The sequence below is a fragment of the Salvelinus alpinus genome, chromosome 8 (genome assembly GCF_045679555.1).
Source record: "Salvelinus alpinus chromosome 8, SLU_Salpinus.1, whole genome shotgun sequence".
Classification (NCBI taxonomy): domain Eukaryota; kingdom Metazoa; phylum Chordata; class Actinopteri; order Salmoniformes; family Salmonidae; genus Salvelinus; species Salvelinus alpinus.
The window spans coordinates 69,015,828-69,043,353 of NC_092093.1; the positions used below are offsets into that span (position 1 = coordinate 69,015,828).

At 46.4% G+C, this 27,526-nt stretch overlaps 1 protein-coding gene across 2 annotated transcripts; it reads right to left on the bottom strand.

Annotated features, from left to right (window-relative positions):
• Positions 1-622: 622 nt before the first annotated feature.
• On the bottom strand, positions 623-26,944 carry LOC139583599 (phosphatidylinositol-3,5-bisphosphate 3-phosphatase MTMR6-like). 2 transcript variants are annotated; one of them, XM_071414855.1, is made up of 14 exons: positions 26,709-26,933; positions 24,786-24,914; positions 19,605-19,767; positions 18,926-19,083; positions 18,701-18,829; positions 13,897-14,031; positions 13,669-13,801; positions 13,468-13,577; positions 9,845-9,970; positions 9,589-9,732; positions 9,356-9,462; positions 9,140-9,274; positions 7,576-7,702; positions 623-1,238 (listed from the first exon to the last, which is right to left on the bottom strand). In XM_071414855.1, the coding sequence occupies exons 1-14, from the start codon at positions 26,730-26,732 to the stop codon at positions 915-917; spliced, it is 1,944 nt and encodes a 647-aa protein (XP_071270956.1). In that variant the 5' UTR covers positions 26,733-26,933; the 3' UTR covers positions 623-914. The 2 variants fall into 2 exon arrangements, with proteins under 2 accessions (XP_071270956.1, XP_071270957.1); XM_071414856.1 differs by lacking the exons at positions 623-1,238; positions 7,576-7,702; positions 9,140-9,274; ... (1 more) ...; positions 9,589-9,732; positions 9,845-9,970 and adding an exon at positions 11,622-12,477 and having other exon boundaries at positions 26,709-26,944.
• Positions 26,945-27,526: the final 582 nt, after the last annotated feature.

Consider the following 27,526-nt stretch of genomic DNA (forward strand, 5'->3'; position numbering starts at 1 on the left):
CTTGTTCTCCTGCTGACCCCTCCAATGTTCTATGACCCCAGAGTAGCTATGGCAATTACCTGGGGAAAATGGGGTCATGACCTTACCCAGTGAGACAAAGGTAACCAATTGGATTATCCAATCAATCCAAGGGAGCCAATAGGATTATCTCAATGCCATGTCCACAGATGAATGTTGGACATGGAAGTAAAAAAATAAATACAAAATTCAACAACAAAATTATAATAAATAAAATCGGCTTTCAGCATCCATCATTCAGATTACAGTGGAATCATGCCATCTCGGAAGATGAAACAGTTAAGGATAAATTCTGATTTCAGTGCAATTCCACGTTAAACCAGGGTTATCCAAAGATGTTCTGGCTTTGACGGAGGATCGAGACGTTTTAGAACTCAAATCTGTACCTGGCCGTCACCCTATCTGGAGGATCGCAATATTAAGAACATGAAATATGGGATGTTCATTACTAAATCGGCTAGACGTTGGATTAAGGGGAGAATCTGATGGTTTGAACATCAAGAGATCAGAGCAGACAGTCTGATGTCTGGAACTGTCCTACAGAGCGTTGGCTTTCACAAATACAGTTGAGTTGAATAACATAGGCAGACAGAACACGCAGATCTTCATGATTCATGTTGTTATTTATTCTCTTTAATGCTTTTCAACATTCTTAAAAACAAGCCTTTCTATGTGCAGTAAATGCCGCTTTCTATAAAGATTTACAATACACCTTCATTCGCCAACATAGGAATATGGCTAAACACAACACACACGCACTCACACCAACACACACGCACTCACACCAACACACACTCGTCCTTTAGTGACCCCATCTCTCACTCTTTCCATCCCTCCTCCCTCCATTCCAGCCCAGTCACCCCTCCTCCTCCTCCATTTCTCCAGTATCACACGCCTCAGCAGGTCATGCGGGCCACTCCAAACTCCAGGCTGACCACAGCGGGCTCGGCCTTGGCCCCGTATGTCCCCTGCAGGTCACTGTAGCGCTCCTTGCGCTCTGTACCGCTGCTGCCCTCTACTGTCCGCTCTGTGTCACTACAGCACTCTGTCACCTCCTCTCCCACCTCCTCCTCCTCCTCCTGCTGTCGCTGTGCCTCCTTCCGACTGAGGGGGGCTCCCAGGATGAGGGAGTGAGGGCGCGTGGGGAGGATGCGTTGGTCTCTAGGGGAAGCCTGGGGGTCGTCCGGGGTGGGGGGGCTGATGCCATGCTTCTGTAGCCTCTGGAGGGACACAAAGAAGGAGACATAGGGTTAGATTTAGTAACGAGAACCCCCCCCACCCCCATAAAAACACATTGCGCAATACCTCCACACAATCACCTGTTGTTTTCAGAATCCTGATGTGCTGATTGAAACAACACACAATATTCCTGTTTATTCCTGATTATTATTTGACCATGCTTGTCATTTATGAACATTTTGAAAATCTTGGCTCTCTCTAATTCTCTCCTTCTCTCTCTCTTTCTCTCTCTCGGAGGACCTGAGCCCTGGGACCGTGCGTCGGGGCTGCCGGGCGTGATGGCTCCTTGCTGTCCCCAGTCCACCTGGCCTTGCTGCTATTCCAGTTTCAGCTGTTCTGCCTGCGGTTATGGAACCGCCACCTGTCCCGGACCTGCTATTTTCAACTCTTGATGATCGGCTATGAAAAGCCAACTGAAAATTATTCATGATTATTATTTGACCATGCTTGTCACTTATGAACATTTTGAACATCTTGGCATAGTTCTGTTATAATCTCCACCCAGCACAGCCAGAAGAGGACTGGCCACCCCTCATAGCCTGGTTCCTCTCTAGGTTTCTTCCTAGGTTTTGGCCTTTCTAGGGAGTTTTTCCTAGCCACCGTGCTTCTACACCTGCATTGCTTGCTGTTTGGGGTTTTAGGCTGGATGTCTGTACAGCACTTCGAGATATTAGCTGATGTACGAAGGGCTATATAAAATAAACTTGATTTGATTTGACAATGTGACATCAATACACCAGCACCACATTAAAACCGTACCTCTAACCCCTCCTCTCCAGCCATATTTTATTTATTTATTTTCACCGTTATTTAACCAGGTAGGCTAGTTGAGAACAAGTTCTCATTTGCAAAATAAAGCAAAGCAGTTCGACACATACAACAACAGAGTTACACATGGAATAAACAAAAATACAGTAGAAAAATCAATATACAGCATGTGCAAATGAGGTAGGATAAGAGAGGTAAAGCAATAAATAGGCCATGGTGGCAAAGTAATTACAATATAGCAATTAGACACTGGAATGGTAGAATGTGCAGAAGATGAATGTGCAAGTAGAGATACTGGGGTGCAAAGGAGCAAGATAAATAAATAAATAACAGTATGGGGATGAGGTAGATTCAATGGGCTAATTACAGATGAGCTATGTACAGGTGCCGTGATCTGCTCTGACAGCTGGTGCTTAAAGCTAGTGAGGGAGGTAAGAGTCTCCAGCTTCAGAGATTTTTGCAGTTCGTTCCAGTCATTGGCAGCAGAGAACTGGAAGAAGAGGCGGCCAAAGGAGGAATTGGCTTTGGGGGTAACCAGTGAGATATACCTCCTGGAGCGCGTGCTACAGGTAGGTGCTGCTATGGTGACCAGTGAGCTGAGATAAGGCGGGGCTTTACCTAGCAGAGACTTGTAGAGGACCTGGAGCCAGTGGGTTTGGCGACTGATATATAGTGAGGGCCAGCCAACGAGAGCGTACAGGTCATAGTGGAGGGTAATATATGGGGCTTTGGTGACAAAACGGATGGCACTGTGATAGACTACATCCAATTTGTTGAGTAGAGTGTTGGAGGCTATTTTGTAAATGACATCGCTGAAGTCAAGGATCGGCAGGATAGTCAGTTTTACGAGGGTATGTTTGGCAGCATGAGTGAAGGAGGCTTTGTTGTGAAATAGGAAGCCACTTCTAGATTTAATTTTGGATTGGAGATGCTTAATATGAGTCTGGAAGGAGAGTTTAAAGTCTAGCCAGACACCTAGGTATTTGTAGTTGTCCACATATTCTAAGTCAGAACCGTCCAGAGTAGTGATGCTGGACGGGCGGGCAGGTACAGGCAGCGATCGGTTGAAGAGCATTACATTTACATTACATTTTAGTTATTTAGCAGACGCTCTTATCCAGAGCGACTTACAGTAGAGTGCATACATTTTATTAAATTTTTACATACTGAGACAAGGATATCCCTACCGGCCAAACCGGAGGGCTGGCGGTTTAGGGCTGGGCCGCCAGCTCTTCTTCATGCGGCCGGAGAGACTAAACGAAGCAGGGGTCTCTGATTTCTATGCTGCAGTACTGAGGGCCTGGCAGCTGCTGAGGCCCACACGAGGGAGGGATGGGGGTGGGTGGCGGCGGCGTGGGAGGAGCCCATCTTCCACAACCCACTGATCCCTTTGAGGTCCGTTTGTTCAGCCACCCTGCAGTTACGTTTAATGCCAGCAGGAGACTAGCTGACCAATGGCTGGTGGGAAACCCCTCAGGAGTTGGCACAACAGGCGGGACTAACGTCTCTTAGGTTGCTGGAGAGAGTCATGGGAAGGTCCAGGAGGCTCTGCTTGAGCCAGTGAAGAGGGGCCACCACTGCAAGTGACAGCAGAGACTTGGGACTGGCAGGAGGGTTGGGAGAACGTACTGATATTTAGCACGCCGAGCCTGTGGGAGTTTGGAAGTGGGGGGTAAGGCGCTGTACACCCTCCGTGTCAAGGTTAGGCACATCTGGAGCTTAGTGGGAGTGATGGGGCATCAGTGGCAGGGGGTTGTGGGGGGCTAAGAGCATGGCAGGGTATAGGTGGAGGGTGCTCTATAAGCTCAGAGGACCTCCAGTGGAGGGTATTACATGGAGCCCTGGCCACCAATAGCTATAGGGTTGACCTGGGAGTTGGGGAGGGGTATCTGTTTTGTGCAGTGACAGACTGTTCATCATGTTTTTTTCTGTGTGCCAGGATAATGCTGTTATTGTCTCTGGACTCTTGGACAGAAAATAATCCACGCGCTTGCGTTGCATGTCCACAAGCAATCCGCCGGTGGGGGGGGGGCATCTCCCTCACAACAGAAGTTACAAGCCCATCAGACAAAAGTAAACAGTGGGCTTTCTTGGTTTCCCCACTCTGTTTTTCAACCCAAACAAGAGCTGTCAGCATCCATCTCTCTCAACATGGAAAATCCAGCTCTTACAAGTGCTCCTTTTGCCTTGATGGGATAAAGAGGCCCATGTCCCAGTGTAATTGATAGATGATCTTGCAGCCCCCACCCCATCCTGCCACACCAGCTCAACCTCCGCTACACTCAAGCTCCCCAAGTAGTCTCCTGGACTCTGAAGAACAAAAAGCTGTATAATGCTGACAGAAAAACCCAATCTGGGCTTTCCATACATCCCACCACAGACAGAGACTCAAACTCCCCTTTCCAGTGTCCCCACCTCTCCCAAAAGCTTTGGAAGCTTGAGCAAAAAGTGGCATCTTGCAAGAGCTTTACATTGACTTTTCATAAGGACACCTGCCGGGGCCCTGGTGAAACAGAGAAGTGAGCCATGGCAATATGATGGTCTGAAAACCCAACTGGGAGAATGGAGGCTCTCACTAGCCTATTGCTCTGATTTTTGAATGTATAGATACGATCCAAACGAGTTGCGTTCACCCTCCCCCAACCACCTTTACTGCTTTGAGGTGGGATACTTAGTTCTCCATGTGTCCACTAAATCAAACTCATTCAGAACATCATTCAACACCCCTGCCGAGACCGAATGCAATTCCTCAACATTCCTGTCTTTAGTGAAGTCAATTGTGCGTTTCCAATCCCCCCCCTCCACACAAGCACCTCGTCCAGCGCTAAGTATGCAAGCTCCTGTCTTAGACAGCCAAACAGAAGCCCCCTCTCCCATCCTGTACTAGGTGCATACCCATTTATGAAAGAAAAGGTTATTGATTTAGTCTCTAACCACTAATGTTGACACCCAGTCCCGGGGGGGAAGCATAGCTAACCCTGCACTAAGCTTTGTGCCATGGCTCAGCACCTGCGCCCCTTCCACCAGACCCCCCAATCCACTTCATTCTTCACATCACTGAGTCTCTTGTAAAAAAAAATATATATAATAAAAATAATAAAAATTCACATTGAAATTGTTTTGTTTTACAAACCCCTCTTCCCCCAGTCTCTGCCGCTTTCATGTTAAAGCAGCCTAACCATAAAATCTCCAGGTGGGAGGGAAAACAATTAGAAACCTGTAGAGTAGCCCATGAAGCCACCGTGCCATAAAAGACATTTACACAGAGTCTATAGAAATGCCCTTACGCACCAATGTGACCCACTTTCTTAGCCTATACTGCTACTTGGGTGAGAGGACACTAAACCCCTCATTCTTCATCAGGTGTTGTACTGACCTTACAAACCTTTCAGAAGCAGGAATATAACACTCCAGTGGAACCTTCTTTTCCCCTTTAGTCTCCCTCAGGAAGCTAGACAGTTCCCTCGCTGTATGTATAGGGCCCACAGACCCTGTACTCACCTCCTCAGCCCCACCAGCATGCTTACCGTTCCCTACAGACCCTGTACTCACCTCCTCAGCACCACCAGCATGCTTACCATTCCCTACAGACCCTGTACTCACCTCCTCAGCACCACCAGCATGCTTACCATTCCCTACAGACCCTGTACTCACCTCCTCAGACCCACCAGCATGCTTACCATTCCCTACAGACCCTATACTCACCTCCTCAGACCCACCAGCATGCTTACCGTTCCCTACAGACCCTGTACTCACCTCCTCAGCACCACCAGCATGCTTACCGTTCCCTACAGACCCTGTACTCACCTCCTCAGACCCACCAGCATGCTTACCGTTCCCCACAGACCCTGTACTCACCTCCTCAGCCCCACCAGCATGCTTACCGTTCCCCACAGACCCTGTACTCACCTCCTCAGCACCACCAGCATGCTTACCGTTCCCCACAGACCCTGTACTCACCTCCTCAGCACCCACCAGCATGCTTACCGTTCCCCACAGACCCTGTACTCACCTCCTCAGCACCACCAGCATGCTTACCGTTCCCCACAGACCCTGTACTCACCTCCTCAGCACCACCAGCATGCTTACCGTTCCCCACAGACCCTGTACTCACCTCCTCAGCACCACCAGCATGCTTACCGTTCCCCACAGACCCTGTACTCACCTCCTCAGCCCCACCAGCATGCTTACCGTTCCCCACAGACCCTGTACTCACCTCCTCAGCACCACCAGCATGCTTACCGTTCCCTACAGACCCTGTACTCACCTCCTCAGCACCACCAGCATGCTTACCATTCCCTACAGACCCTGTACTCACCTCCTCAGCACCACCAGCATGCTTACCATTCCCTACAGACCCTGTACTCACCTCCTCAGCCCCACCAGCATGCTTACCGTTCCCTACAGACCCTGTACTCACCTCCTCAGCACCACCAGCATGCTTACCGTTTCCCACAGACCCTGTACTCACCTCCTCAGCCCCACCAGCATGCTTACCGTTCCCCACAGACCCTGTACTCACCTCCTCAGCCCCACCAGCATGCTTACCGTTCCCCACAGACCCTGTACTCACCTCCTCAGCACCACCAGCATGCTTACCGTTCCCTACAGACCCTGTACTCACCTCCTCAGACCCACCAGCATGCTTACCATTCCCTACAGACCCTGTACTCACCTCCTCAGCCCCACCAGCATGCTTACCGTTCCCTACAGACCCTGTACTCACCTCCTCAGCCCCACCAGCATGCTTACCGTTCCCTACAGACCCTGTACTCACCTCCTCAGCCCGATCAGCATGCTTACCGTTCCCTACAGACCCTGTACTCACCTCCTCAGCATGCTTACCATTCCCTACAGACCCTGTACTCACCTCCTCAGACCCACCAGCATGCTTACCGTTCCCTACAGACCCTGTACTCACCTCCTCAGCACCACCAGCATGCTTACCGTTCCCTACAGACCCTGTACTCACCTCCTCAGACCCACCAGCATGCTTACCGTTCCCTACAGACCCTGTACTCACCTCCTCAGACCCACCAGCATGCTTACCGTTCCCTACAGACCCTGTACTCACCTCCTCAGCACCACCAGCATGCTTACCGTTCCCTACAGACCCTGTACTCACCTCCTCAGACCCACCAGCATGCTTACCGTTCCCTACAGACCCTGTACTCACCTCCTCAGCACCACCAGCATGCTTACCGTTCCCTACAGACCCTGTACTCACCTCCTCAGACCCACCAGCATGCTTACCGTTCCCTACAGAGCCTGTACTCACCTCCTCAGACCCACCAGCATGCTTACCGTTCCCTACAGACCCTATACTCACCTCCTCAGCACCACCAGAGTGTCCGTTACTACAACAACCTGCCTCTGCTCATTTTCCCCATCTATACAACCCCTTCGCCAATAAACAAACAATGCGTTAACTCTGCACCATGAAAAAAAATGCATAAAAACTTCAAAATAAGCAAGAAACAGGATAGAAAAGGGATAGTAGCCCTCAACACAACCCATAAACCCAGTCCCTAGTGAGATACAAGTACTCACAGCCTCCAGGTCTTTTATTGTGTCCTCCAGTTGGCAGTTGCTCTCCTTCAGGGTGAGAACGTTCTTCAGGACAGACTGACGGGGGTGCATGGAGCGATCAAACTGGTGGTACATATTCCTCCAGAACCTGACACACAGAGAGAGAGAGCGAGAGAGAGAAATTAGGGAAAAGAAGGAATAACAGGGTAGGGTTGATGAGGGACGGAGAGGAGGAAGAGAGAGGGACGGAGAGGAGGAAGAGATCAAAATGTAATTGTATTTGTCACATGCTTCGTAAACAACAGGTGTAAACTAAGTGAAATGCTTAATTACAGACCCTTCCCAACAATGCAGAGATCTTTTTTTTTAATGAAAATTATATTTGGGGGGGGGGGGGGGGGGCAGGGTACTGTACTGAGTCAATGTGCAGGGGTACAAGGTAATTTAGGTAGATATATTAGGTAGGGATAAAGTGACCAGGTAACGAGATAGATAATAAACAGTAACAGCAGCATATGTGATGAGTCAAAAGAAATGAGTGCAAAAAGGGATGATACAGATAGTTAAATAGTTATCAATAGCTACCCAGACTATTTAGCAGTCTTATGGCTTGGTGGTAGAAGCTGTTCAGGGTCCTGTTGGTTCCAGACTTGGTGCATCAGTACCTCTTGCCGTGCGATAGCAGAGAGAACAGTCTATGACTGAAGATTTTTAGGGCCTTCATCTGACACCGCCCTGTATAGAGGTCCTGGATGGCAGGGAGCTCAGCCCTAGTGATGTACTGGGCCATACGCACTACCCTCTGTAGCATCTTGCGGTCGGATGCCAAGCAGTTGCCATACCAAGTGGTGATGCAGTCAGACAAGATGCGCTCAATGGTGCAGCTGTAGAACTTTGAGGATCCGAGGGCCCATGCCAAATCTTTTCAGCCTCCTGAGGGGGAAGGGGCGTTGTCGTGCCATCTTCACGACTGTGTTGATGTGTGGACCATGATAGTTCCTTAGTGATGTGGACACCGAGGAACTTGAAGCTCTAGACCTGTCCCACAACAGCCCCGTCTATGTGGATGGGGGCGTACTCGGCCCTCCATTTCCTGTAGTCCACGATCAGCTCCTTTGTCTTACTGACGTTGAGGGAGAGGTTGTTGTTCTGGCACCACACTGCCAGGTCTCTGACCTCCTCCCTATAGGCTGTCTCGTCATCGTCGTCGGTGATCAGGCCTACCACCGTCTGCAAATTTAATGATGGTGTTGGAGTCGTGCGCGGCCACACAGTCATGGGTGAACAGGAGGGGACTAAGCACGTACCCCTGAGGGGCCCCCTTGTTGAGTGTCAACGTGGCAGATATGTTGTAGAAGGTGTTTAATACCAGGGTCCTTAGCTTAGTGATGAGCTTGGAGGGCACTAGGGTGTTGACCGGTGAACTGTAGTCAATGAACAGCATTCTCACGTAAGTGTTCCTTTTGTCCAGGTGGAACAAAGCAGTGTGGAGTGAAACAGAGATTAGGAAGATGAGGAAAGGATATTCTTAGAGTAGAGTGGGTGAGGGAAGGAGAGAGAGAGGAGGTAAAGTACTAGTTCTTACTTGAAGTGGCAGGGCAGGGTGGAGGGTTCTAGGACGGGGTGTGTGTCTGCGTAGGCGGGGCAGTAGGCAGGGTTTAGGTAGTTCTGCTGCTCACTTAACAGAAACGCCCACAGAGAGTGTGTCCTGTCTCCAAGTCTGGCAGGAGAGAGAGAGAAGATTGAGTGAGTGAGTGAGTGGGAGAGAGATGGAAAGCGTGTATGTTTGTGGTTTACTCACTGCAGCTCTTCTCGCCGTCTCTGGTTGTTAGCCAGGAAGTTTCCGTACTGACAGGAGTGAACATGTTCATGGATCTGCAGCAGCAGCCACTCACTGAACTCAAACGCCTGAGGAAGAGTAGGTATCATCATCACCACAATCATTCCTCACTCTTCCACTGTGATGGCTGCTATGTGGTGAGTATACTGGAAACACGCAGATGCCTGCACACACACACACACACACACACACACCTGGGGAAACTGCTCGGTGAGCTGCCACACACACTCCAGGAACTGTGTGAAGACAGGGGACACCTCCTTGGGGTCTCCATCCAACTGGTCACACCTGTCTGCAAACTTGTGTCCAAATGAGATCCAGTCTTTCTCTATGAGGACCTGAAACACAGAGAGAGCAGAGTTTATGACATGTTTCTTTCCTCTACGTATGTCTACAGGCATAGGGAGGTTGTTTGATGGTGCAGTAGCACACACACACACACACACTTACCATAAAGCCTTTGATGGTGCGGTAGTAGGGGTCCATGAGCAGAGCTCCCAGAGAGCAGACCTGGGCTGTCCGATCCCAGCCGTCTGAACAGTGGACCAACACACTGGCTCCTTCTACTGTCACTGCCTATGGGGGAGGGGGACTGAAGTTAAATGACTGCCATTGCCATTACTTGTAAATAAATTATATATTTTTTAAATACACTGTTTTAATTGTCACACACACACCGGAAAGGTGCAGTAAAATGTGTTGTTTTACAGGGTCAGAGTATTCGAACCAGCGACCTTTCGGTTACTGGCCCAATGCTCTAAGTGCTAAGCTACCTGCTTCATGTGACAAATGAGAAAATCGTCTCACCGTTTAAACGATAAGAATTTCATAAAATAACAGCTGCACTACTGCCAGCAACGGTTTGGGTCTCACGATGCATCCCTTCCAGATGGTTAAGCATTGCACTTTTAGTACCATTTCTTTACCTCAATTCCACCTTTCAAAGTTTGCATTTCCATCTCATTTAACTTTTTAAAGTATTGCCATACAGGACTTCGCAGCTGTCACTTGCCTTTCTCTGCTATTTTTCTAACTGTTAACGACAGTGACGTAGTGGTGGAGAGTCGACTCCAAAATAATTGATTCCTCAACTCCTTGCTCAACTCCTTGCACGTTGACTCCCGGTGTTAACTCCCATTTCTGAATGTCAAGATTAGATTCCGCTCAGAATCGACTCCTAAAGATTCAGTATTTTTGGAACGGAGGAGACTGAGTAGTTGCCGTACTTCCAAGAACACAAACACTTGGATCTTCCATAGCAAGCTAGCGAGGGACGGATAGCGAGGGGAGGGGCGCAGCATAGGCAGGTCGGCCACCAGCCAGACAGTCAGAACGGTGCACTAGGCCCATCTATAGGCAGTCAAAAGCTGCATATCGCAATGGGATGCTGTATCTCACAATTTCTTTCCTTGCAATGTCTCGCAACTTCAGTAAAGCAGGGCCTATTATCAATTACATTTACATTTACATTTAAGTCATTTAGCAGACGCTCTTATCCAGAGCGACTTACAAATTGGTGCATTCACCTTATGATATCCAGTGGAACAGCCACTTTACAATAGTGCATCTAACTCTTTTAAGGGGGAGGGGGGGTTAGAAGGATTACTTTATCCTATCCTAGGTATTCCTTAAAGAGGTGGGGTTTCAGGTGTCTCCGGAAGGTGGTGATTGACTCCGCTGACCTGGCGTCGTGAGGGAGTTTGTTCCACCATTGGGGTGCCAGAGCAGCGAACAGTTTTGACTGGGCTGAGCGGGAACTGTACTTCCTCAGAGGTAGGGAGGCGAGCAGGCCAGAGGTGGATGAACGCAGTGCCCTTGTTTGGGTGTAGGGCCTGATCAGAGCCTGAAGGTACGGAGGTGCCGTTCCCCTCACAGCTCCGTAGGCAAGCACCATGGTCTTGTAGCGGATGCGAGCTTCAACTGGAAGCCAGTGGAGAGAGCGGAGGAGCGGGGTGACGTGAGAGAACTTGGGAAGGTTGAACACCAGACGGGCTGCGGCGTTCTGGATGAGTTGTAGGGGTTTAATAGCACAGGCAGGGAGCCCAGCCAACAGCGAGTTGCAGTAGTCCAGACGGGAGATGACAAGTGCCTGGATTAGGACCTGCGCTGCTTCCTGTGTGAGGCAGGGTCGTACTCTGCGAATGTTGTAGAGCATGAACCTACAGGAACGGGTCACCGCCTTGATGTGAGTTGAGAACGACAGGGTGTTGTCCAGGATCACGCCAAGGTTCTTAGCACTCTGGGAGGAGGACACAATGGAGTTGTCAACCGTGATGGCGAGATCATGGAACGGGCAGTCCTTCCCCGGGAGGAAGAGCAGCTCCGTCTTGCCAAGGTTCAGCTTGAGGTGGTGATCCGTCATCCACACTGATATGTCTGCCAGACATGCAGAGATGCGATTCGCCACCTGGTTATCAGAGGGGGGAAAGGAGAAGATTAATTGTGTGTCGTCTGCATAGCAATGATAGGAGAGACCATGTGAGGATATGACAGAGCCAAGTGACTTGGTGTATAGCGAGAATAGGAGAGGGCCTAGAACAGAGCCCTGGGGGACACCAGTGGTGAGAGCACGTGGTGCGGAGACAGATTCTCGCCACGCCACCTGGTAGGAGCGACCTGTCAGGTAGGACGCAATCCAAGCGTGGGCCGCGCCGGAGATGCCCAGCTCGGAGAGGGTGGAGAGGAGGATCTGGTTGGTTCACAGTATCAAAGGCAGCCGATAGGTCTAGAAGGATGAGAGCAGAGGAGAGAGAGTTAGCTTTAGCAGTGCGGAGCGCCTCCGTGACACAGAGAAGAGCAGTCTCAGTTGAATGACTAGTCTTGAAACCTGACTGATTTGGATCAAGAAGGTCATTCTGAGAGAGATAGCAGGAGAGCTGGCCAAGGACGGCACGTTCAAGAGTTTTGGAGAGAAAAGAAAGAAGGGATACTGGTCTGTAGTTGTTGACATCGGAGGGATCGAGTGTAGGTTTTTTCAGAAGGGGTGCAACTCTCGCTCTCTTGAAGACGGAAGGGACGTAGCCAGCGGTCAAGGATGAGTTGATGAGCGAGGTGAGGTAAGGGAGAAGGTCTCTGGAAATGGTCTGGAGAAGAGAGGAGGGGATAGGGTCAAGCGGGCAGGTTGTTGGGCGGCCGGCCGTCACAAGACGCGAGATTTCATCTGGAGAGAGAGGGGAGAAAGAGGTCAAAGCACAGGGTAGGGCAGTGTGAGCAGAACCAGCGGTGTCGTTTGACTTAGCAAACGAGGATCGGATGTCGTCGACCTTCTTTTCAAAATGGTTGACGAAGTCATCCGCAGAGAGGGAGGAGGGGGGAGGAGGGGGAGGAGGATTCAGGAGGGAGGAGAAGGTGGCAAAGAGCTTCCTAGGGTTAGAGGCAGATGCTTGGAATTTAGAGTGGTAGAAAGTGGCTTTAGCAGCAGAGACAGAAGAGGAGAATGTAGAGAGGAGGGAGTGAAAGGATGCCAGGTCCGCAGGGAGGCGAGTTTTCCTCCATTTCCGCTCGGCTGCCCGGATCAATGACTAGGCTAGGATATTCTACACGCAACAGACTGAAGACTGAATACACACTGGCATCATTAGGACTAATGATCATAACACTGCTCTAACAGTTGAAGCGTTTTTCAACTAAAACGAGAGTTTCTACAGACAAATGCAGGTAGGTCCCTCCCCGTTTTCTTCTGTTTAAAAATCATTTTGCAACAGAATCGGGAGAATGAATACGCCCCCAGGCGAGTCAGCTTGAGGGAGAGAGAGGTGCGCATGTGTCTTGGAAATCTGTCTTGCATGCCTCGCAAATTCCCCAAATTAGCCTCAAGTTCACCTCTTCCTCTCTGGTTTTATTTAAATGAAACAACTTTTCCCAGACCTCTATAGCATATCGTCTAGTTATATCCTAACACGGAAAATCATGTTTTGTGATAACTGCACTGCTACATTGTTTTTCGGTTTGGGATTTTTCTTAAAACGTTAAGGATCCCAATTTAACGTTCATACCCCCAACTGTCTGCAATCACAGTGTGACTAAACTGAAGTGGAAAGCAGAAAGTGATTGGAGAAGGGACATGGCCTTACCTTGGTGAGGAAGATGGCTGCATCTACCACAGCTTTGACGTGCCGTAGCCAACCACAGCTCTCCAAGCCCAGCAGGTAGTCATTTACTGACAGAAAACGACTTCCCACCACTGAGACAGGCAGAGAGAGATGGAGGGAGTCAAGTAAATAGCGCGTGTGTGTGTAGTGCATGTGTGGTGTGAGTGAGTGTGCCCGTCTGACCTTCCAGGAGTTTCTGTAGGCTGGTCCTCATCACGTGGATGTTCTCGATCCCCACAAACTGGAAGCGGATGTTGGAGTAGTTATCTTCATTCTCATAGCCTTTACCTGCTGCTCTGTTGGCCATGGCATTCAACTGCAGAGAGGGAGGGCGATAAAAGAATGAAGGCATGGACTGAGAATGTCCACATTCTTTGGGAAGAGCTTGCTAACGGCGTTGCGATTGGGTACCTTGGGCCTGGTATCCATGACGTAGACAAATCGGCTGTTGTGATTGGCTTTGCTGATGGCCTGCAACATGCTCTCGTCCTCCAGGCATCGTGCGCTGAACCCAGAGAGAGGCTGGCTGCACCGACACACTGCTGCCTGCAAGGGACAGGGACGAGCACAGAAAACAGGGATTAGGCCACATATACCTAACCGGACGATTTACGGAGACTTGTTAGGTTAGGAATATTGCGTTGGGGTGAAATGGTAGAGGTAACGGTACAGGTTAGGTTTAGATTAGATGACTGGTGTTGTGATCAGTGGGAAAATCATCAACTAGATTCGCTGTGGACAGATTTTTCCTTGAGCGGATGGTCGGAGGGACAGAACACAATTATAAATAATTTGTAGACTGTAAATTGACAGAAAGAAGCCCAAACAGATAGAATATTTGACTAGCACATAATCATTTCAAACCTTACATTTGTATACAATAATTTATCTCCATTATGTGTGGGAATACTTGAACAGATTACATAAATTAAAATCACTTGGAACTGATTTCCTGGTGTCTTATGTCCAACAATTAAAATTAAAATTCTCAACAATAAAAAGAAAGAACATGGGGGGCCAAATAAAACCAGGTATGTGTTATGGTTAGGGTGAAGTAGGGTAGGGTATACAGTGCATTCGGAAAGTATTCAGACCCCTTGACTTTCCCCCCCAAAAAATTACGTTACAGCCTTATTCTAAAATGTATTAAATTGTTTTTACTACACACAATATCCCATGACAAATCAAAAAACGGTTTTTAGAAATGTTTGAAAATGTACTACAAATAACTGAAACACCTTATTATTTTAAATGTTATTCGTTTTTTTTACCCCTTTTCTCCCCAATTTCGTGGTATCCAATTGATAGTTACAGTCTTGTCTCATCGCTGCAACTCCCTTACGGACTCAGGAGAGGCGAAGGTCGAGAGCCGTGTGTCCTCCGAAACAACCCAAACAAGCCGCACCGCTTCTTGACACAATGCCCACTTAACCCGGAAGCCAGCCGCACCAATGTGTTGGAGGGAAAACCGTACACCTGGCAACTGTGTCAGCATGCACTGCGCCTGGCCAGCCAAAGGAGTCGCTAGTGTGCGATGGTACACGGACATCCCTGCCAGCCAAACCCTCCCCTAACCCGGACGACGCTGGGCCAATTGTGCACCGCCCCATGGGTCTCCTGGTCGCGGCCCGCTGCGACAGAGCCTGGACTTGAACCCAGAATGTCCAGTGGCCACTGTGCCACTCGGGAGGCCCTGAAAAACCTTATTTACATAAGTATTCAGACCCTTTGCTATGAGACTCAATTGAGCTCAGGTGCATCCTGTTTCCATTGATCATCCTTGAGATGTTGCTACAACTGCATTGGAGTCCACCTGTGGTAGATTAAATTGATTGGACATGACTTGGAAAGGCACACACCTGTCTATAGACAGTTGAAGTCAGAAGTTTACATACACTTGTTGGAGTCATTAAAACTCGTTTTTCAACCACTCCACACATTTCTTGTTAACAAACTATAGTTTTGGCAAGTCGATAGGACATCTACTTTGTGCATAACACAAGTCATTTTTCTAACAATTGTTTACAGACAGATTATTTCAATGTATCACAATTCCAGTGGTTCAGAAGTTTACATACACTAAGTTGACTCTGCCTTTAAACAGTTTGGAAAATTCCAGAAAATGATTTCATGGCTTTAGAAGCTTCTGATGGGCTAATTGACATCATTTGAGTCAATTGGAGGTGTACCTGTGGATGTATTCCAAGGCCTACCTTCAAACTCAGTGCCTCTTTGCTTGACATCATAGGAATATCAAAAGAAAATAAGCCAAGACCTCAGAAAAAATTGTAGACCTCCACAAGTTTGGTTCATCCTTGGGAGCAATTTCCAAATGCCTGAAGGTACCACGTTCATCTATACAAACAATAGTACGCAAGTATAAACACCATGGGACCACGCAGCGGTCATACCGCTCAGGAAGGAGACGCATTCTGTCTCCTAGAGATGAACGTACTGTGGTACGAAAAGTGCAAATCAATCCCAGAACAGCAGCAAAGGACCTTGTGAAGATGCTGGAGGAAACAGGTACAAAAGTATCTATATTCACAGTAAAACAAGTCCTATATTGACATAACCTGAAAGAATGCTCAGCAAGGAAGAAGCCACTGCTCCAAAACCGCCATAAAAAAGCCAGACTACGGTTTGCAACTGCACATGGGGACAAAGATTGTACTTTTTGGAGAAATGTCCTCTGGTCTGATGAAACAAAAATAGAACTGTTTGACCATAATGACCATCGTTATGTTTGGAGGGAAAAGGGGGAGATTTGCAAGCCGAAGAACACCATCCCAACCGTGAAGCATGGGGGCGGGGCGACAGCATCATGTTGTGGCGGTACTTTGCTGCAGGAGGGACTGGTGCACTTCACAAAATAGATGGCATCATGAGGCAGGAAAATTATGTGGATGTATTGAAGCAACATCTCAAGATATCATCAGTCTTAGGAAGTTAAAGCTTGGTCACAAATGGGTCTTCCAAATGGACAATGACCCCAAGCATACTTCCAAAGTTGTGGCAAAATGGCTTAAGGACAACAAAGTCAAGGTATTGGAGTGACCATCACAAAACCTCATCCTATAGAACATTTGTGAGCAGAACAGAAAAAGCGTATGCGAGCAAGGAGGCCTACAAACCTGACTCAGTTACACCAGCTGTCAAGAGGAATGGGACAAAATTCACCCAACTTGTTGTGGGGAGCTTATGGAAGGTTACCCGAAACGTTTGACCCAAGTTAAACAATTTAAAAGGCAATGCTACCAAATACTAATTGAGTGTATGTAAACTTCTGACCCACTGGGAATGTGATGAAAGAAATCACTACTATTATTCTGACATTTCACATTCTTAAAATAAGTGGTGATCCTAACTGACCTAAGACAGGGAATTTTTACGAGGATTAAATGTCAGGAATTGTGAAAAAACTGAGTTTAAATGTATTTGGCTAAGGTGTATGGAAACTTCTGACTTCAACTGTAAAGGTCCCACAGTTGACAGTACATTTCAGAGCAAAAACCAAGCCATAAGGTCACAGGAATTGTCCGTAGAGCTCCGAGACAGGATTGTGTCAAGGCACAGCTCTGGGGAAGGGTACCCAAAAATGTATTCAGCATTGAAGGTCCCAATAAAAATTTTAAACCCCTTTTCACTCCCTAATTTCGTGGTATCCAATTGGTAGTAATTACAGTCTTGTCTCATCGCTGCAACTCCCGTACGGACTCGGGAGAGGCGAAGGTCGAGAGCCATGTGTTCTCTGAAGCACAACCCAACCAAGCCGCACTGCTTCTTGACACAATACACATCCAACCAGGAAGCCAGCCGCACCAATGTGTCGGAGGAAACACCGTACACCTGGCGACCTGGTCAGCGTGCACTGCGCCCGGCCCGCCACAGGAGTCGCTAGTGCGCGATGAAACAAGGATATCCCTGCCGGCCAAACCCTCCCTAACCTGGACGACGTTGGGCTAATTGTGCGCCTCCCCATGGGCCTCCCGGTCGCGGCCGGCTGCGACAGAGCCTGGGGTCGAACCCAGAATCTCTGGTGGCACAGCTAGCACTGCGATGCAATGCCTTAGACCACTGCGCCACCTGGGAGGCCCCTCCAATCATTCTTAAATGGAAGAAGTTTGGAACCACCAAGACTCTTCCTAGAGCTGGCCGCCCCAGCCAAACGAAGCAATCAGGGGAGAAGGGCCTTGGTCAGGGAGGTGACCAAGAATCCGATGGTCACTCTGACAGAGCTCCAGAGATCCTCTGTGGAGATGGGAGAATCTTCCAGAAGGACAACCATCTCTGCAGCACTCCATCAATCAGGCCTTTATGGTAGAGCGGCCAGACAGAAGCCACTCCTCAGTAAAAAGCACATGACAGCCCGGTTGGAGTTGCCAAAAGGCATCTGAAGGACTGACCATGAGAAACAAGATTCTCTGGTCTGATGAAACCAAGATTGAACTCTTTGGCCTGCATGCCAAGCGTCACGTCTGGAGAAAACCTGGCACCATCCCCTACAAAGCATGGTCGTGGCAGCATAATGCTGTGGGGATGTTTTTCAGCAGCAGGGACTGGGAAACTAGTCAGGATTGAGGGAAAGATGAACGGAGCAAAATACAGAGAGATCCTTGATGAAAACCTGCTCCAGAGCGCTCAGGACACCAGACTGGGGTGAAGGTTCACCTTCCAACAGTACAACGACCCTAAGCACACAGCCAAGACAATGCAGGAGTGGCTTCGGGACAAGTCTCTGAATGTCCTTGAGTGGCCCAGCCAGAGGCTGGACTTGAACCCGATAAGAACATCCCTGGAAAGACCTGAAAAAAGCTGTGCAGTGATGCTCCCTATCCAACCTGAAAGAACTTGAGGATCTGCAGAGAATAATGGGAGAAACTCCCCAAATACAGGGGGGCCAAGCTTGTAGCGTCATACCAAAGAAGACTCGAGGAAGTAACTGCTGCCAAAGGTGCTTCATCAAAGTAATGAGTAAAAGGCCTGAATAATTATGTAAATTATTTCTTTTTTTTAATACATTTGCAAAAAATCTACAAACCTGTTTTTCTTTGTCATTATGGGGTATTGTGTGTAGATTGAAAAAAAAAGACTTCATATATTTTAGAATAAGGCTGTAATGTATGAAAAAGAAGAGGTCTGAATACTTTCAGAATGCACTGAATGTTAGGGTTATGGTTAGGGTGAAGATGGGTAGGGTGGGGTAAGGTGTTACCTTCTTCTCCTGGTAGAAGTATGTGAGGACAGGAAAGCGTCCTTTGCTCCTGAACTTGGAGCTGCCGACGATGATGGGCTTACTGGCTGTAATGGGCACATACAAGTCTCTGGGATACGTCTCACATATCTACAACAGGAAACATAGAATCATGGGATTTGTTGTCAAATATTGAACCAATCTTATTCCATTACATCCTGAATCCTATTGGAACGCTCTGCCCACCTTGTAGTCCCTGTTGACGTCAGTGAGCTGCCATCGGTCACAGGGTACGCCCATCCTCTCAAACTCCGCCCCCAGATCGATGAGCTGCCAGCCTTCCTCTCTCTGTTGCTCGTTTTGCTTGGGGTTGTAGGAGAACGCATAGAGCTCATCATAGGATACTAGGGAGGGAGACAGAGATGGAGAAGAGGGAGAGAGCAAATGTTAGAAACTAAACTCGACTCAAGCATCCTGCACACTCAAAGTAGGGCAGGCACAATTACCTTATAATCATCTAACCAACGATTATGAATGAAGACTCATTAAAATAACAGTCATAACCGTTTAGTTTGAGTTTTTTGGGGGTGGAATGAACTGCTGACTGGAGACGGCAGGTCATTCTTGCGGTTGAGTCCATTTCGGCGGTAACATGGACTCTTTACAACGTGATGAAACTGTTGCACCTTGCAGAAACAAGCAAGGTGTTGTGGCAAACAAGTCTTTGATTGCCTCGGCAACACCCCCCTCCCAGCAGCAGCAGCACATGCAGTCAGGAGCGGAGGAGAGGAAGAAATGTGCGTCTTACATTTTTTTAAATAAAAATGCTATTCTAACCATTTTAAAACGATGACCATGGTCATTTAGCTGACCAATAACCATCACAGCCCTAACAAACACACACACGCTCAGGTACAGTAGGTACCTGGTCGTAGCAATCTGAGCAGTGAGCTGTAGATGTCGTGACAGTCTCTCTCTCTCTGGACCACAAAGTGGACCACTCTGAAGTTACGACACTGGATGACCAGAGGACAACCGCTGGTGGTCAACGATAGCTTCTCCACTGACGCTATGTGGTGGTGCAGGATCTGGAGGGGAAAACAAAACAGTCATGACACCTTTCCTTAATATGACACCACAGGACATACTGTAGGGGCAGTAGGTAACTTAGCAGTTAAAGATAAGAGCCAGCCACCGGAGGTTTTTCAGTTCGAATCCCGGGTCTGACGGGACAAATATGTTGGGAAGTGAGCTGCCAACCGTAGGGCCGCTGGTATCAAATCCTAGATGCGATTGCCTGTCATTGTGCCCTTGAGCAAGGCATTTAAACTCCCACAACAACTGTTTCACGGGCACCCAGTGTTGCAGCCGCCTGCTCTAACCTATGTAAGTGTGTCTTTCAGAGGGGTTGGGATAAAAGCGGAACTCAAATTTCGGTTTAACCTTCTGTAAAACAAACAAATAAAGTCATCTTAATCTAGAGGTAGAGACCTTTTTCTTTCACTCTATCAAACATTTAAACACACAAAGGACGCAGGGAGATAATGTGCACTCACACACGCACTCATTGCAATCATTATCATTTTCTATCTGCCAGGAGTGTGTGAATGAGGTTAACAATTCATTAAAGCCTTTTCATGACCATCAAAACAGAGAGCATGAAAGGACAATGCACCAAATAAACATATTTAAATCAGCCCATCACCATAATCATATTAGATAACCAACAACCCTATAGTGACTCCAACCCTGGGACATTATTAAAATGCGCATTCATCAGCATAGTTAATGATTAGCAGAACATTCCAACACTAAGTGTGTGTGTGTGTGTGTGTGTGTGTGTGTGTGTGTGTGTGAGAAACACTTAAAATGCTGATCTCTCCAGCAGCAATGAGTCAGACAGTAAGTTTGGGCGGTATACCGGGTTATTTGAAAATATAAATGGATTTTCAACACCCTTAACTATTTGAGACGTTTTTTTTTACTTTTATAAATGTGAACGTTAGTAGCTACATTTAAGTAAATACCTACAGTCAAATTGTGCTATACGTTAGAAGATAAAGATTGCGTTCTTCATTTCACCAGTCACATTTTTTCATTATGAAGCTTGACGGTATTTGGTGTTTGTTTAGAAGCACACAATGACGAGAGACCATGGCCTTGTGAGTCACCCACTGTTGTGCAGTCAGGTGATCTAGGTGACCTAGCTACAGTATGGAATTTAAACTAAAAATGTCTGCCAACTCTTATAACTATTAAGTTAACGGTCTAAAGATGTGCTAAATGCTCTGCAGTTGTGCATTTGGTTTGTTAATTTAGTAGCTAGTGAGCCATCTATTAGTTACATTATTTTAGTTTGAACGTGCAGACTGGCACTAAGAACAGTGGGAACGTTTCCCTAGTCAGCGACATTATTAGTGCAATGCCCCTTAGTGTTGCTCTGTGCTACCCAGTGGGGCGGGTTGGGGGTCCACCACCCCTTTCTCATGGGCTAGGTCCGTCTTGTGTGCGGCTCTGCGGCCCATCCCGTACCCCCTACCCTCGTGCCTTGAACCTTGCGTAAAAGCGAGATAAAGGCCATTCTGGAACATAGGGTGAGACATTGTTATTAATTTGTAAATAAAGCTAGAGAAACCAAAAACATACAGTCATCTCATGGGTCTCCCAGTTGAGGGGGGCACGGGTATTGAACCAGCATCTGTAGCAACATAGCTTGCTTGCACTGCTATGCAGAGTCTTAGACCGTTGCGCCACTTAGGCGCTGTACAACGTGACCGGTCGGGAGTGGGCTACAGTAAGAGCAAAATAATCCCAACAAAATAAACAGTTTTAGTAAGTGATACTGAAGTCGTGCACAATTATACGTTTCTATTTAGGTTTATGTCACCCATTCATTGTCAGTTAGAGATACCGTAGGACCCAAAAGCATAATCAGTGCTCTAACTCCCCCTTGCGCTGGTCTGGAGCAATGAAGTGGTGACGCAGGGTACCGTACTAAACCACAAATTACCTCTAAATCCCGCAGCATAATCGCCAAACTTTTAGTGGAACATCCACTGTAAGTGGTAACAGAAGAATCCCCTCTGGATCAAGAGCCTTGTTTTGTGCGTGCAGCAAACTGTGAGTAGCATTTCGGAGTTACTTGTATAACTTTATGAGCTGGGATGTCTGTCCTGCAAATACTTTAGGTCAGAGACTGTATACAATGTTCCCAATGCGGTCGTTAATATTTAGTTAGCATTGTCTATGGGATTTTACATATACTTGTTAGCATTGCTAACCTTCGGATTACAATAGCGCCCCTTGTGTTCAGTACCGGTATTACCGAATAGCCCAGTATTGCACAAGGTCGGTACGAAGTTATGACAATCTGGATACCGCCCAAGCCTAAGACAAAGTCTTAGCATCTCTTCAATATTTATGCCCTGGAGGCACATTTTGCCTTGCTACAAACACTTGGACTCTCTGACTGAGTTATAGCTACCAAATTGACACACACTTTTCCCCTGTGAGGAAGGAAGTATGTACGAAGCCTGGCAGCAGTGTCTTTGTTAAGAGATCTGACTCCAACCGTGGCCCTGGAGCTACAAGGTTTACAGATTTCTGTTCCAGACTCCAGCCCAGCCAGCACTAACTAACCTACCCGATTCAGCATCTGACCGTAAGGCGCTACAGAGGGTAGTGTGTACTAGAGGTCGACCGATTAATCGGAATGGCCGATTAAATCGGGGCCGATTTCAAGTTTTCATAACAATCGGAAATCGGTATTTTTGGGCGCCGATTTAAAAAAAAATGTACACCTTTATTTAAATCTTTATTTAACTAGGCAAGTCAGTTAAGAACACATTCTTATTTTCAATGACGGCCTAGGAACGAGGCAGAACGACAGATTTTTAACCTTGTCAGCTCGGGGGATCCAATCTTGCAACCTTACAGTTAACTAGTCCAATGCTCTAACACCTGATTACATTGCACTCCACGAGGAGCCTGCCTGTTAGCGAATGCAGTAAGCTAAGGTAAGTTGCTAGCTAGCATTAAACTTATCTTATAAAAAACAATCAATCAATGACTGTCATTGCTCCAATGTGTACTTAACCATAAACATCAATGCCTTTCTTAAAATCAATACACAAGTATATATTTTTAAACCTGCATATTTAGCTAAAAGAAATCCAGGTTAGCAGGCAATATTAACCAGGTGAAATTGTGTCATTTCTCTTGCGTTCATTGCACGCAGAGTCAGGGTATATGCAACAGTTTGGGCCGCCTGGCTCTTTGCGAACTAATTTGCCAGAATTTTACGTAATTATGACAACATTGAAGGTTGTGCAATGTAACAGGAATATTTAGACTCATGGATGCCACCCGTTAGATAAAATACGGAACAGAATAAACGTTTTGTTTTCGAGGTGATAGTTTCCAGATTAGTCAAAGGTATATGGTTTAGAGAGAAATAGTCGACGCGTTATAATTCCTGTAATAACTTGGGGCTGAATTTGAAAGGGGTTCCTTCGTTATTTTACCGTTCATGTCTTCCATAGAGAATGTCTTGATCTACTTCAAATAAGGTCTGTGTTTCGTGCAGACTTAAACCGCCTCGACGTTTTGATACCCATGTAAATCTCACTAGGATTAGGTAACGTTTGTCAACATATTTTCATAAATCCACTCTACAATTTTTTTTATCTTCGCTTATATTTAGCCAATATTGATCAGAGTTACCTTGTCCTATGGATATCTACACAGTTATAAAATTGGCACGGTGATGTAAGCCTACACGAAACACAGACCTTATTTTAAGTGAATCTAAAAATATCCTATGGAATAAATGAAGGAACCGCTTTTCAGATTTTGCTAGAAGGTGTCATGGGAATTATGACTCGCACTTTGGTTGTCAATTCTTACCATGCCCATTATTAAAATAGGATTTCCTGCATATAGAAATTAAAGTTTTTGTTTTCAACATTCATCACAGGTAACTTAAACTCAATTTTTATTCAAACAGTTGAGAGTATTTGTCTCCTAAGCAGACTTCAGTATCATTGTCACTTCAGACAACGTCAGTGTGTGTATTTATGTATTATATTAAGTTAAAATAAAAGTGTTCATTGTTCATTCAGTATTGTTGCAATTGTCATTATTACAAAAAGGTGTATGATATATATATATATATATATAAAAAAAAAAAAAAAAAGTTTAATAAAAATCGTCCGATTAATCGGTATCGGCTTTTTTTGTTCTCCAATAATCGGTATCGGCATTGAAAAATCATTATCGGTCGACCTCTAGTGTGTACGACCCAGTACATCACTGGGGCCAAGCTTCCTGACATCCAGGACCTATATACTAGGCGGTGTCAGAGGAAAGCCCAAAAAATTGGCAAAGACTCCAGTCACCCAAGTCATAGACAGTTTTTTTTGCACTGCTGCTACTCGCTGTTTATTATCTATGCATATTCACTTCACCCATACAGACATGTACAAATTACCTCGACTAACCTGTACCCCGCACATTGACTCGGTACCCCCTGTATACAGCCTCGTTATTGTATTGTGTTACTTTTTACTTCACTTTATTTGGTAAACATTTTCTTAACTCTTTCTTGAACTGCACTGTTGGTTAAGGGTTTGTAAGTAAGCATTTCACGGTAAGGTCTACACGTTGTATTCGGTGCATGTGACAAATTAAGTTCGATTTATCAAGTCAAGTACCGGTAGGCCTAATAAGAGCTTACTGTCTTCCCTCATTCCTACTCTCTCACCCCTCCCTTTCTACCTGGCACTGCCAACAGGTTACCAAGGCGATGTTGAGAATAGGCTGGGCCAGCAGGTTAGTGTAGCAACAGTTGTCACTTGAGGAAGGCCGAACCCGGTTCCCACGGTGTCTCAACAGTAACTATCACCGCTAGACAGACTACACACACACACACACCTCACACTGCCTTACTTCCTCACACCACCCACATACACACATGATATTAAAGAACACTAATCTGTAATGGGGTGTGTCAGGCATTAGCTTAAGCAAGTCCTACATTCTGAATTTAGAGCGCTGTGTGAGATAAGGTGTGTTCTGTATTGCGTATTAGAATAGAGGTACTTCTTACCCAGATCTCCTGTGCAGCGGTGGTGGCAGCGTTATTGCTCTCCACGAAGATGAGATGTGTGGCCGTCAGGTGCAGCGTCCCGCTGGTGGACTTGTTACTGAAGCGTTCCAACAGACGCACCAGCTCCACCTGCACAGGTACAATTATGATTACGGTGACACCTGTCAAACCTGTCTCCTTGCAACATTATGTAAAGAGATTTGGACTCTCTCTTTCCCTTGTCCACTCAAACCCAAGCACAAAAACACTTGTAGTGAAAACCTTTGGCCCTACTACCATGTCCTCACTAACACATCATGAATGTCAGTAGAACATTGACAGAGTCTGTCGAACCAGAGTTGATCATTTCCTGACTGGATGCTTTTTTTATTTTCTTTTTTTTTTTTACACATTCCTGGTTCACTGACTCCTGTTGACAGTGGTTACAAGATGAAGAACTACTTAATTCAACTCTCACCTTTGTCTTCACACCCTGTAAATTGTATCACTTTAATGACATTTAGAACACTTGACTGAATATACTTCATCTGCACTATTCTAATCTGTGATTAACAAATAGGCTAGCCTATTCTCTCTCCCTCTCTTTGAAAGAGTCTCTCTCTGTCTCCCAGCAACCAGTGTGGTGCTAGGCAACGCCACAGGATGGCGATCAGTCAGCTCAGTCAAGGCCTGGTAGCGAACAGAAGAGAGTGTGTGTGTTTGTGTAGACTGACACACACACACAGAGGAGGAAAGAAAAGGTTGTTGACGGGCCTGAAGTCAAGCTGATGACTGTCCTGTTCACCAACTGCATTGCAGTTCCACAGTCCCTAGGCCTATTTCCTTGATTCAGATATCAGCATGATCCAGATTAGTGCACCCAAGGCCACAGAAAATCTCAGGAGTTGACTGTCTGTATGTTTAATTAGAGTTCAAACAGGGTCCAGGGGGGCAGAGCCTAAAATGCTGCAGATGGGTAACACCCTTGCAGGCAACCACACCCACCATCTTTCACCTGAACAAAACAAACGACAAGTGCCAGATCAACAGACACACTCCTTCAGGCGGCACTTCACTGATAAAAAAATGACCAAAGGACTTTGAGCTGGCTCTTCTCTTTTTAAGCTACAACAGAAATACCCTTTGACTCCAGTGCCAACAACATGAAAGCTTTGAGCCTGTTTTGTGAAAACAGCGGCTGTGATGACGTCTGTCACTGACTATAGCAAATCATTGTATAACTAGCTCATTATTCTGACTATAGCATAAATACAAAAAAACATCCACTTTGCTCCTTTGACGTAGTGGTAGCCCCATGATCTGTCATACTAAATGCATTATCTGGAAACATCCAGCTGGTACCATAAATCTAATATCGTGTTTGTGCCAAGGAGGACAGGCAGCTGCAGGAGGCGGCTAGCGAGAAAAACAGGTCACTGGCACACAGCACATCAGACAGTCTGTTGTCAAAACACCAGAAAAAAAATATTGCCTTCTTGGTGTAGCCTACTCGGTTGTCTCCACCGACACTGTGATAGTGTTTTATATTGCTAGCAATGTCTACAGTGGCTTCCCTGAATCTCTCTATCAAGTTCTAAAATCACCACCCAAAGCGCGAGCCAACTTGCCCATCCTAAACGACCATTGTAATGGCCATTCATGCAGCCGTGCAGCAGAATCCGCTTCTCTTGGAACCAAAACAAGACTGAGCATATTAACAAGTTAACTAGCTAGCTAACTAATTAACTGGCCCTGCATTTGTCAGGTAGCTAACGTTAGCTTTTAGGGCACCATTGTCAACGCACCAGACGTTGTTGTAATTGCATAGCAAGTTATTATAGCTAACTAAAGTTAGTTAACTAGCTACATCATATGCATTTGAAATGTTTTGCTAAGGTTAAACAAAAAAACAGTAACGTGAATGGCGCTAGCTAGCTTTCTTACCTTAGGCGTTCGGATATGTTCCATTTCCCTGACAGCTGTCAGTGCATGCAACGATTCAACCAGTTGACATGTGATGTGGCTCGCACATCGATTATCAAGGTGCGGCAAGCTGACGTTATTTGATCGCTTGTTTTACTTTGGTACGGACATTAGTTGAGTATTCACGATTGGTATTTTTTTCAGTAGATGCTCGCTAGCTATTAGTTATTCACTGTCGTCACTAGTCACCACAGCCACAAAGTCATTACCCCCGCCCCTTTCTACACATTATCTTCTTAAAATGTGATTTTAAACCTAACCTTAACCACACTACTAACCTTATGCCTAACCCTAACCTTAAATTAACACCAAAAATCAAATTTTTGTTTTCATGAATTTTACGATATAGACATTTTTGACTTTGTGACTGTGGTAACTAGTGGAGACCGTTATCCACTACAGCGCTTCCCGCTTGGGCGACGTCAATGGGCGTACTACCTCACCGCCACGTAGTGCAGATTCCATTGTTTGATTGTTTATTTTTTTATTACTTGATATTTTTTTGTATATTTTAGTATTTTCTCGTTAATACATGTGTTCTGTTTTGTATGATGTAACAATGTAAATTGTTGATTTGATTTTGTATAATAAATGGAAAAAACGTAGTACAGATTCCAGGCCTTATGGGAAATGTTTCAACCCATACAATTCAATTCAATTCAAGGGGCTTTATTGGCATGGGAAACATGTGTTAACATTGCCAAAGCAAGTGAGGTAGACAATACACAAAAGTGAAACAAACAATACAAATTAACAGTAAACATTACACATACATCAGA

Bases quoted from the DNA above. Each gene is read 5' to 3' on its own strand.
- LOC139583599 (XM_071414855.1), bottom strand. From the start codon at position 26,732: ATGGAACATATCCGAACGCCTAAG. The intron at 19,768-24,785 runs GTAAGAAGTACC...TTTCCCCTCCAG, and splicing joins CCGCTGCACAGGAGATCTGG to ATCCTGCACCACCACATAGC. The intron at 19,084-19,604 runs GTACCTACTGTA...CTCCCTCCCTAG, and splicing joins GCTCAGATTGCTACGACCAG to TATCCTATGATGAGCTCTAT.